The 12,003-nt window shown below is 42.0% G+C and overlaps 1 protein-coding gene across 2 annotated transcripts in view; it reads right to left on the minus strand.

The window, feature by feature from the left end:
• The window catches only part of rttn (rotatin), a 213,179-nt gene that overhangs the window by 176,629 nt on the left and 24,547 nt on the right, over window positions 1-12,003 (minus strand). For both annotated transcript variants that reach the window (XM_078540041.1, XM_078540040.1), the window contains exons 6-8: window positions 11,580-11,670; window positions 6,936-7,050; window positions 4,560-4,710 (exon numbers count right to left, since the gene is read on the minus strand). In XM_078540041.1, the coding sequence (XP_078396167.1) occupies window positions 4,560-4,710; window positions 6,936-7,050; window positions 11,580-11,670 (357 nt within the window). The remainder of the gene's footprint in view (window positions 1-4,559; window positions 4,711-6,935; window positions 7,051-11,579; window positions 11,671-12,003) is intronic.

The raw sequence follows: 12,003 nt of genomic DNA on the forward strand, positions 1-12,003 counted from the left end.
AATTACAAACACTAGGGAAGCAGTAGTGAGCAAACTGATGGAGCTGTGGACTGACAAGTCTCTAGGGCCTGAGGACTTCATCCTAGGACTTTAAAAATTTTTCAACATTCCCTAGATTCTGGAAAGATTCCATCAGGCTGGAAAGTAGCAAATATAACCCCTTTATTCAAGAAGGGAGGGAGGCAGAAAACAGGAAACCTTAGGCCAGTTAGCTTGACATCTGTCGTGGGGAAGGTGTTAGAATCGATCATTAAGGAGGTTATAACTGGGCACTTAGAGAAACTCAAGGTAATCGGGAAGAGTCAGTTGGTTTTGTGAAAGGGAAATCATATTCAACCAATTTATTAGAGCTCTTTGAAGGAATAACATGTGCGGTGGATAAAGGGGAACCCTAGGACGTACTGTACTTGGATTTCCAGAAAGCGTTGGATAAGGTGCCACATCAAAGGTTACTGTGGAAAATAAAAGCTCATGGTGTAGGGGGTAACATATTATCCTGAATAGAAGGTTGGCTGGCTGGCAGAAAACAGAGTATGCATAAATGGGTCTTTGCTTGATTAGCAGGAAGCGATGAGTGGAGTACCGCAGGGGTCTGTGCTGGGCTCAACTTTTTACAATTTACATCAATGACTTAGATGAGGGGAGTGAAGGCACGGCAGCTAAATTTGCAGACAACACAAAGATAGGTAGGAAAGTATGTTGGGAAGAAGACATAGGGAGTTTGCAGATGGATACAGATAAGTTGAGCGAATGGGCAAAAATCTGGCAAATGGAGCAAAGTGTGGGAAAATGTGAAGTTGTTCACTTTGGCAGGGAGAATAAAAAAGTAGAGTATTACTTAAAAGGAGAATGACTGCAGAATCCCAAGGTGCAGAAGGATCCAAGTGTTCTTGTGCACGAGTACAAAAAGTTAGTATTCAGGTGCAGCATGTAATCAAGGCGGCTAATGGAATGCTATATCCTTTATTACAAGAGGAATTGAACATAAAAGGATGTTGTGCTTCAGTTATACAGGGAATTGGTGAGACTGCTTCTCTAATACTGCACACGGTTTTGGTCTCCTTTTTTAAGGAAGGATGTAAATGCGTTGGAGGCAGTTCAGAGGAAGTTTACTAGCAAGATACTTGGAATGAGCGGGTTGTTTTATAAGGATAGGTTTCCTTTATAAGGAAAGGATATTTCCTTTTGTGGTTGAGTCCAGGACTAGGGGGCACAGTTTTAAAATTAGGGGTCACCCTTATAGGACAGAGATGAGGATAATTTTTGTCTCTGAGGGATGTGCAACTTTGGAATTCTCTGCCTCAGAAGGTGGTAGAAGTGGGGCCGCTGAATATTTTTAAGGCGCGGTAGATAGATTCTTGTTAGGCAAGGGAATCAAAGGTTATCAGGGGTAGATGGGAATGTAGAACTCGAAATACAAACAGATCAGCCATGATCTTATTGAATGGCGGAGCAAGCTCGACGGGCCAAATGGCCTACTTCTGCTCCTATTTCGAATGTAAATGGTGGAATGGACAAAAAATATGGCTCATGGAATTCAATGAGCAAATGTAAAGTGGTATATTGTTGAAATAAAGTTACTGGAGGAAAGCTGCTTGATGCTTAAGGACAGATGAATTTGAGGATTTAGATTTGCAAGACTTTAAAAGTAACACCTAAAGTGGATAAGGCCTTTACAAAAGTTAATAGGATACTGGGTTTCTGGCACAAGGTGCGAATGTAAAATTGCGTTGCGATGAAGAATTCAATTATACCTCAGTAAACCCACAGTTAGAATACTACGTGCAGTTTTTGGCTTTATACCATAGGAAGCATACTGAGAAAGAACCTCCAACAGTGCGAGAGGGAGATCTCAGTAGTAGTTTCAATGACAGAATGTGCAAGTGAAAGTAGAGGCCATAGCTTTGAGTAGTTTACACAATGAAATAAAGGCCACAGACTAAATCTTGCAACAGGAGCAGAAGGCCTCATCGCCATGAGGTTCTGCTGTTTGTCAGTAAACTTGAGGATAAACTAATAAGAGCAAAACAAGGGGAATTTGCTAGTTGGAAAGAGTTTGGAGTCTATCCTGAAGTACCCAATAAGGGGGAACCATCTAGATTTGTACTGAAAGTATCCTTGCAGGTGGGACTTAAGGCTAAAGCTAGGCTAGTTGCTAGGGGTTTTGAAGAGCTGGGTGATACAGGTGTTAGAATGCATTCTCCCATTGCTGGAAAAGTAATCTCGAAAATCCTTTATACTCTTTTGGTCACACATTCATTGGGAGTGTTGATCAATCAACATAAAAGCCTCATTTCTGTAGGGCGATACTTTTCAGAGAGAAGTGTTTCTGAAGCCACCCAAAGAGGCAGCAGATGCAGAAGGGAAACTATGGAATGTGTCTATGGCTTGAATGATGCTTCCAGGGTGTGGTATTTTTCAGTGAGATTTGTTTTTCTGAAAACCTTAAAGCAGATCCCACAACGGGCTATTGGTATCAAGGGCAACTTTCAGGCATCTTCATTATGCTGATGGTTTCTTGTGGAGCGGTACTGTAGAATTTGAGAAATGTGTTATTAATATTAACACTAAGAGTCAGGTCTGTGCAGCTGTTAAATATATTTGTTTAGATATTAAGCAGAGTAGGTCTAGAATAACTTTTTAAATCCACAATCCTATTTAGAAAATGTGACTGCCATCCTATTAAATGTGCTTAGTCATCACAAGGTGATGTTATAACTAAGTAAGAGACTGAGCAATTGTAAAGCCCGAGTTAGGAGGTGTATGCTTGTAAAGTTTGATTCTGTAAATGAATGTAAGGCCAAGTAAAGGTTGGCTCCAGTATTTCCTTCACCAACTAGATTCCAGATTAAAACAGTTGAATTGGGTTGAACTGATTGTGCACTCAGATGAGACCAGATGCTAGTCTTGATGGATTGGAGTTAAGTAATAGAGACGAAACATCTTAAAGTTAATGTTTTAAGGGCAAATATAAAAAATTAAAATTAAAACTTAAGTTTCCATTCTTAGGTGAACCAACGAACATGAAGTGAGTCATTTTCAGCGATGTTTCACGTGCTAATCGTCCTGATGGGTATTTGGGCGCAGTTGGTTTCATAATATTTCTTATGGATGAAAATGAGAGTTTTCCTTTGGCTTGTGAAGCTAACAAAATAAAAAGGGTTGCTAAAAGTACTTTAGCTGCTGAAACACTGGCTTATGTGGAGGTAGTGGATGTGGGATTCTATTTGTCAAATACTCTAAGTGAGATACTGTACAAGGGGCATATTGAAGATAGTATGTAGAAAGTTATGTAGAAAATCGCTCATTGCAAGATAATGTACACTACATGAAAAGTGAGTTGGAAAAGTTTATGGCTTAGCCTTGCTGGCTTGAAACAAATGGAGAGAATGGAAATCATTAAAATTAAATGGGTGGATACAAGTCATTAGCAGTTTGATTATTTTACAAAAGAAATGCTTGGCACGAAGAAATTGTTAAGGATCCTAGGAGAAATATCTTGCAATGTAATGTTTTGTGCAGCCTGTGGAGCTTTTTTGATTTGATTTGATTTGTTCTGAAATTTTGGCTGCACATATTAATTCCATTTTTTACTTAAAGAGAAAGGAGGGAATCTGTTAAGTGTCAATGAATTGAGTTTAATTGAATGCAGGTGGTGAACATTAATTGGGTTTTCATGTACACAAAGACATATTGCCCCTTTAAGGAGCTGTCACCCCTGTTAATTAGTTTATTTTATCGGTTTATTGTTTATTCAAGAGTATAGAGACACGAGTCATTCTTCGTGGCTACATCTGTACGGGGTAACCCTGGGTAGGAAGCACTTGGCATCTACTGGTATGCTTGAGGGGCCTTGCATGATTGGTGGGTGTCGCAAGGGCCAGAGTGTATCATCAGCCCCAGAAATGACATTTCAATTGCATTTGCTAAGTTTCTTTTAAAGTTTTGTCTTTTTGTTACAGTGTCCCTTTAAGAGGCTGTTAATTAGTTAATTTGATTATTAGTTCATTTGTTTATAGTCCTTTGAGTAGAATAAAATACAGACACATGGATCATTTGGCCTGACTGCCTGCCTCTCTTCGGTGATGACATCTGTGTGGGTACCCCAGGAGAGGGAGCACCTGGTGTTTTCAGCACTGTTTATAGGCCTGGAGTAGCAAGAATGTTTCCCCTGGCCCAGTCAAGGAAACTTGTTAACCTACCTGCAATTGGACCCCATGATACCTCAACTATTGCACTTACACCATCCATCCCACCCACAAGATCGCTCTGACCCCAACCAACCTTTCAAGTAAGAGGGGGGAATGGGATAGTGGGTGCCTCAATCTACCCCACCCCTCTTCTCAGCACCTTGGTTGCCACAAGTCTTCCTACCCAATAGCCAGCCAGATTCTCGATAGGGCAAACGGAGTTCAGAAACTTAAATTAGATCCTATAAGTAAAATTTGGTAGAATTTCCTGACAATTCTTTCTTCCGTGTTCCCCTGCCACTCCATCTCCTTCCCACTCCCTCTCTGCCTCCCTGCGAACAAATTGGGGCCAATAAGTGGTTCACGTACCTTGTTTTGCAGAAAAGAAGCTGGGATCCCTGTGGAAGTTCAGTCTACTTTGTAAATACGTGGACAGTTGGGTCAGGCAACCTATAGCTTGCAGTGCTAAATGCTGAGTTCCATCTCTGCCAAATGCTAATTTTGTCAACAAAAGAAGGTTCTAAAAATGAAAAAAAAAAAGTTACAAATACTAATGATTATGCTTAAATGAAAAGCAAGGAACCTCCCTTAAGGGTCAACAAATTTATGTGGCAAGTAGCAGAAACATGGAGACCAGAAAAGTCCAAGGCTCGATTCATCACTTGTCTGTCTTAACCAATTATAACCAAGGGTAATAGCAGAGGTGCTCCACTGACTTCAGTGCTCTGGAGTAAGCAAGGAACGGTTCACACATGAATAATTAGCATGGGGCTGATGATTGCAACCTGCCCATTGAGCAAAGCAGCATTACTTAATGCTGAATCCTCCACCATCAACATTCTAGAAGTTACAATTGACCAGAAATTTAACTGGACTAGCTACAAACACTGTAGTTACAAGAGTAAGTCAAAGGCTGGGGATTTTGTGACGAGTAACTGATGTCTTGCCTCCCCAAAGCCTGTCCACCACCTACAAGGCAAACTCAGGAGTGTGATGGAATACTCTCACTTGCCTGTATGAGTGCAGCCCCAACACTCAAGCTTGACACATCCAAAACAAAGCAGTCCACTTGATTTGACACCCCATCCACCACCTTAAACAAGCATTCACTCCCTCCTGCAACACCATAGCTGCCTTTATACCATCGACAAGATGCACTGTAGCAACTCGTCAAGGATCCTTCAACAATACCTTCCAAACCTACGACCTCTACCACCTAGAAGAATAAGGACAAGTTACATGGGAAAACCAACATCTGCAAGTTCCATCCAAGTCACACACCATCCTGACTTGGAAATATATCACCGCTCCTTTATTACTGCTAGGATAAAATTGTGGAATTCCATAATAGCACTGTGGGTGTACCTACAACACATAGACTGCAGCAGTTTGAGAAGGTGGCTCACCACCAACTTTTGAAGAGCAATTAGTGATGGTCAATAAATCCTGGCCTTGCAGCAAAGCCCACATCACAAACAAATTTTTTAAAAAAGCAGGGTAGTCAAATAAGGCCAACAACTGGGCAACTTCCAAGTATGATCCAACTTCAAAGTTAAAGGGATCTGAAATTATTTATTACAGGCCAGGTTTCTGACCTATCCCAACTCCACCTGAATTTTGCCCTAAATTCCATACAAGTTTAATTTTGGCATGATATTAAGCTTCCTTATCTCACCTAACTGTACACAATGACAAATCTCTTCCAAATTTAACAAAAACAAATCCAAGAGACTTTGTTAAAAAGAAAAATGTTTTGATTCATGATAGCTACTTAATGCTAACCTTCAGATACCTCCCGTTTCCTTTACCTTCCTACAGATCCGTCTTGCTCAAGCAAATAACAGATGGCAATATGCAATGTACCAGAAAAGGATAATCATGAAAAACAATGCATATTTTATGCTGTCTTTGAACTAAATTTGACAGTTTTTCTCCATAGATATAAAATGACACTATACCTTTATACTATCATACCAAGCGAGACAGTTTAATACTTATCCTTTGTTTGTTGAATTAACCATAAGCTCTGAGTTGCTTCAAGATTAAAAAAAAAACAAAATCCTGTAGACAAGGAAATTTAGCATCTGGTTCTTCTCAACATAATTAGCTTTTAAATTCCAAGAAAGCAGTAACAGTTTTCATTCACTATGAATTACAATTATCAACAGAGCACATTCTTTAAAACATAGGGATCTCATTTCTAATCACCAGCGAACTGTATCTTCTTGCTACATTAATTATTTTAAAAAACATTTCTTCAGGTTATGAGCAGCACCAATAAGCTCACGTTAACATTTACCCTTCAATTTCCATAAATTAAAGATAGCGGGATGCCTTCTTCCTTTATAGTAATTATTTTTATTTACAGAACTTCAGAGGACACGAAGAGTCAACAACATAGTCTGAGACTGGAGCTGCACATAGGCCAGGTAGGGGTGACGTCCAATTCCCTCAAGGACAATGAACCAATTGGATTTTTATGACAATCCGGCAACTTTCATGGTTATTCTCTCTGGTCCCAGCCTGAAATTCAACTTCACGACCTGTCATGGTATAGTTTCAATTCAAGAGCTCTGGACTGCTGTTATGATCAATCACATTTTACTTAACAAGGTCTGAATATGGCTTTGGCTTTTCTATCAATAGAGAACCTAAATGTTAAATTGGAAATAGTTCATTCTTACAGTACTAAGGAGGATCCCAGACACAGGATCAACATTCAACATATGACAATGTGTTTCTTACCTGTATGATCTTTGGGCGCTGAAGGAAAATCTCAGCTGGAAAATCCTGCATGATAACATCTTGTAGAAGCTCACAGGTATTGCGAACTAAGGTGCGATTGCTGCTTTTCAAAGAACTATTCAAAAAAAATGTAACATTTACTTTTCCACTTTTATCCCCCCCGTAACATATTGAGAGTTTGGACAAATGGCCCAAGAAATGTATTCACAACAAGAACAGTGCTGTGTATAAGCTCAAATCTAAGCTTGCAGATACTTGCAGAACTTGGTTGTGCTGCACAGTGGTTTATCCTCAGCTGGATTGTCTCTATTCTGGTTTACAGATGGCCAAAGATAGAAACACATTCTGTTTCAAAGCACATGTATGAGAATAACTGAATATTTTAATTTATGTATAAAGCAATAGGCATTTGTGGAGGAGAAGAATCCTCAGAGGAAAGTTTAGGTTCTTCCCTATACCGGGAAAACACACACACAGTAGGTAGGTCATGCTAGCCCAATTCTGCATATCTTAATTGGATATAGAATGATTTACACTCATTACTGCAAACAGATGCTTCTTTACTCATTTGGTGAATAAACTTTGTGTACCACACAACTTCCCACAAAACAAGGGGTAGCATCTGGCATTGTTGCTGGACTAGTAGCCCAGGGAATGCACTGGGGACCCAGGTTCAAATCCCGCCACAGCAGTTGGTGGAATTTGAATTCAATAAAACTCTGAAATTAAAAGTCTAATAATGACTATGAACCATTTGATTGTTGCAAAAACCCATCTGGTTCACTGATGTCCTTCCGGGAAGGAAATCTGTTGTCCTTACCTGGTTTGGCCTACATGTGACTCCAAACCCATAGCAATGTGGTCGACTCTTAAATGCCCTCTGAAATGGCCTAGCTAGCCACTCAGTTGTAACAAACCGCTACAAAGTCACGAAAAAGGAATGAAACTAGACGGACCATGTGGCATCGGCCTAGGCACCGGAAACGACAATGGCAATCACAGCCCTGTCGACCCTGCAAAGTCCTCCTCACTAACATCTGGGGCCAAAACTGGGAGAGCTGTCTCACAGGCTATTCAAGCAACAGCCTAACATAGTCATCCTCATGGAATCATGTCTTACAGATAATGTCCCAGACACCACCATCCCTGGGTATGTCCTGTCCCACCGGCAGGACAGACCCAGCAGAGGTAGCGGCACAGTGGCATACAGTCAGGAGGGAGTTGCCCTCGGAGTCCTCAACATCGATTCAGGATCCCATGAAGTTTCATAGCATCAGGTCAAACATGGGCAAGGAAACCTCCTGCTAATTACCATGTAACGCCCTCCTCAGCTAATAAATCAGTGCTCCTCCATGTTGAACATCACTTGGAGGAAGCATTGAGGGTGGTAAGGGTACAGAATGTACTCTGGGTGGGGGGCTTCAATGTCCATCACCAAGAGTGACTCTGTAGCACCACTACTGACTGAGCTGGCATAGCTGCTAGACTGGGTCTGTGGCAAGTGGTGAGGGAACCAACAAGAGGGAAAAACATACTTGACCTCATCCTCACCAACCTGCCTGCCGCAGATGCATCTGTCCATGACAGTGTCGGTAGGAGTGACAATCACACAGTCGTTGTGAAGACGAAATCCTGCCTTCACATTGAGAATACCCACCATCGTATTGTGTGGCACTACCACCGTGCCAAATGGGAGATTTCGAACAGATCTAGCAACTCGAGACTGGGCATCCATGAGGCGCTATGGGCCATCAGCAGCAGCAGAATTGTACTCGAACACAATCTGTAACCACATGGCCCGGCATATCCCCCACTCTACCATTACCCTCAAGCCAGGAGATCAACCCTGGTTCAATGAAAAGTATAGGAGGATATGCTAGGAGCAGCACCAGGCATACCTAACAATGAGGTGTCAACCTGGTGAAGCTATAAAACAGGACTACTTGTACACTAAACAGCATAAGCAGCAAGTGATAGACAGAGCTAAGCGATCCCACAACCGATGGATCAGATCTAAACTGCAGTCCTGCCACATCCAGTCATGAATGATGGTGGACAATTAAGCAACTCACTGGAAGCGGCGGCTCCACAAATATCACCATCCTCAATGATGGAGGAGCCCAGCACATCAGTGCAAAAGATAAGGCTGAGGCACTTGCAACAACCTTCAGCCAGAAGTGCTGAGTGGATGATCCATCTCGGCTTCCTCCGAAGGTCCCCAGCATCACAGATGCCGATCATTGGCTAATTCGATTCACGCCACGATATCAAGAAAGGGCTGAAGGCACTAGATACTGAAAAGGCTATGGGCCCTGACAATATTCCAACAATAGTACTGAAGATTTGTGCTCCAGAACTTGCTGCGCACCTAGCCAAGCTGTTCCAGTACAGCTACAACACTGGCATCTACCCGGCTATGTGGAAAATTGCCTCGGTATGTCTTACACACAAAAAGCAGGACAAATCCAACCCAGCCAATTACCGCCCCATCAGTAAAGTAATGGAAGGGGTCATCAGTGCTATCAAGCGCCACTTGCTTAGCAATAACCTGCTCACTAACGCCCAGTTTGGGTTCCGCCAGGGCCACTCAGCTCCTGAACTCATTACGGCCTTGGTTCAAACATGGACAAAAGAGTTGAACTCCTGAGGTAAGGAGAGAGTGACTGCTCTTGACATCAAGGCCACATTTGACAGAGTGTGGCATCAAAGAGCCCTAGCAAAATTGGAGTCAATGGGAATCAGGGGGAAAACTCTCCGCTGGTTGGAGTCATACCTAGCACAAAGGAAGATGGCTGTGATCAGTCATCTCAGCTCCAGGACATCACTGCAGGAGTTCCTCAGGGTGGTGTCCTTGGCCCAACCATCTTCAGCTACTTCATCAATGACCTTTCTTCCATCATAATGTCTGAAGTGTGGATGTTCGCTGATGATTGCACGATGTTCAGCACCATTTGTGACTCCTCAGGTAATGAAGCAGTCCATGTCCAAATGCAGCAAGACCTGGACAATATCCAGGCTTGGGCTGACAAATGGCAAGTAACATTCGCGCCACACAAGTGTCAGGCAATGACTATCTCCAACAAGAGAGAATCCAACCATTGCCCCTTAATGTTCGATGGCATTACCATCACTGAATCCCCACTATCAACATCCTCGGGATTGCCACTGACCAGAAACTGAACTGGACTAGCCATATAAATGCTGTGGCTACAAGAGCAAGTCAGAGGCTTGGAATCGTGCGATGAATAACCCACCTCCTGACTCTCCAAAGCCTGTCCACCATCTACAAGGCACAAGTCAGGAGTTGATAGAATACCCCCCACTTGCCTGGATGAGTGCAGCTCCCACAACACTCAAGAAGCTTGACACCGTCCAGGACAAAGCAGCCCGCTTGATTGGCACCACACCCACAAACATTCACTCCCTCCACCAAGGACACACGGTAGCAACAGTGTGTACCATCTTCAAGATGCACTGCTGGAATTAACCAAGGCTCCTTCGACAGCACCTTCCAAACCCATGACCACTACTACCTAGAAGGACAAGGGCAGCAGATAGATGGGAGCACCACCACCTGGAAGTTCCCCTCCAAGTCACTCACCATCCTGACTTGGAAATATATCGCCGTTCCTAAATCCTGGAACTCTCTCCCTAACAGCACTGTAGGTGTGCCTACACCACATCGACTGCAGCGGTTCAAGAAGGTAGCTCACCATCACCTTCTCAAGGGCAACTAGCGATAGGCAATAAATGCTGGCCCAGGCACTGAAACCCACATCCCGTGAATGAATTTTAAAAAAATCTAGTTTACTGAAGTGCAAGGACAACTTCATAGTTGTATAATATTAGGAGTATTGTCACCATATTGGGAAATTTTGGCCAAAGCCAAGTAACAACAGCAGGAATAGCTCTGAAAGTTTTGCATAAAGTCTGCTACATTTCCAATGAGGCAAGATCACAGGTAACCTACATAATACTGTGTACCCTTTTTCTTCAAAACTCTCTTTTTCTAATTTCTTGCCTTAATTGTTACTTGGTTTCAATGAGATTTACGAATAACTCAAGCCAGCCAAGGAAGGCAATACCACAGGGTTCACCATAACTTAAGAGGCTAAAAGCAAATAATAATGGTCAGGATGAGGTGAGCTGATCAGGATTGGATAACCTAGGATGACATATTTAACCCAAAACATGCACCTTTATGGGATACAGCTTTCTTTCAGCTTTCAGAAGACATTTTCAAAAATGTATACAAATGTTGTTTTCAATTTATTTCACAATTCTGAATTCATATTTTTTAGATGAAGATAATGCGAGACAATATAAACAATGATTTACTTCAATCACACAATTTTGGGTCAGCAATGCACTTAAAGAACTAATTGTAGTGAATGGAATCAGAAAGCCATGAATAAAACACCTGATCACTGGTACCAGATTCATCCACCTTAATATGCCAAAGGCAGAGCAAATTGGTTGAAGTGCAGCATTTTAATGGTTCATACACAAACAAGCAAACACACACAAATGTGCATTGCCATTTTCTTATCAGGATACCAAAACACAGCTTTTCAAAGCTTAAACTATGAGAATGCTATTTTTACAATGTTACTCATGCTACCATTCAAACTTACTATGACCTACCTCTCATTTGATAAAAGAACATGTCTGTCTGTCACAGTCAGCGTCAGCCAAGGAAAGGTGGAATATTTCAGACATTTCACTGCATCATTAACTAATAGCAAAAAACAAAAGCCTTGAAATGAGGATGCAAAATCAATTGCAAAATACCATATGCATTCATCAACAATATGACTTGACAGCTATTACAGAGGCGTGGCTGCAAGGTGACCAAGTCTGGGAACTCGATATTCAAGGGTATTCGACGTTCTGGAAAAATAGCCAAAAAGGAAAAGGAGGCGGGGTAGCTTTGTTACTGAGGGAAGGTATCAGTGCGGTGGTGAGTAGTGATATAGGTGTCATAGATCATGATGTGGAATCAGTTTGGGTAAAAATAAGAAATAGCAAGGGGAAGAATTCACAAGCGGGAGTCCTCTATAGGCCCCTG

Source organism: Cetorhinus maximus, chromosome 4 (genome assembly GCF_964194155.1).
Source record: "Cetorhinus maximus chromosome 4, sCetMax3.hap1.1, whole genome shotgun sequence".
Classification (NCBI taxonomy): Eukaryota; Metazoa; Chordata; class Chondrichthyes; order Lamniformes; family Cetorhinidae; genus Cetorhinus; species Cetorhinus maximus.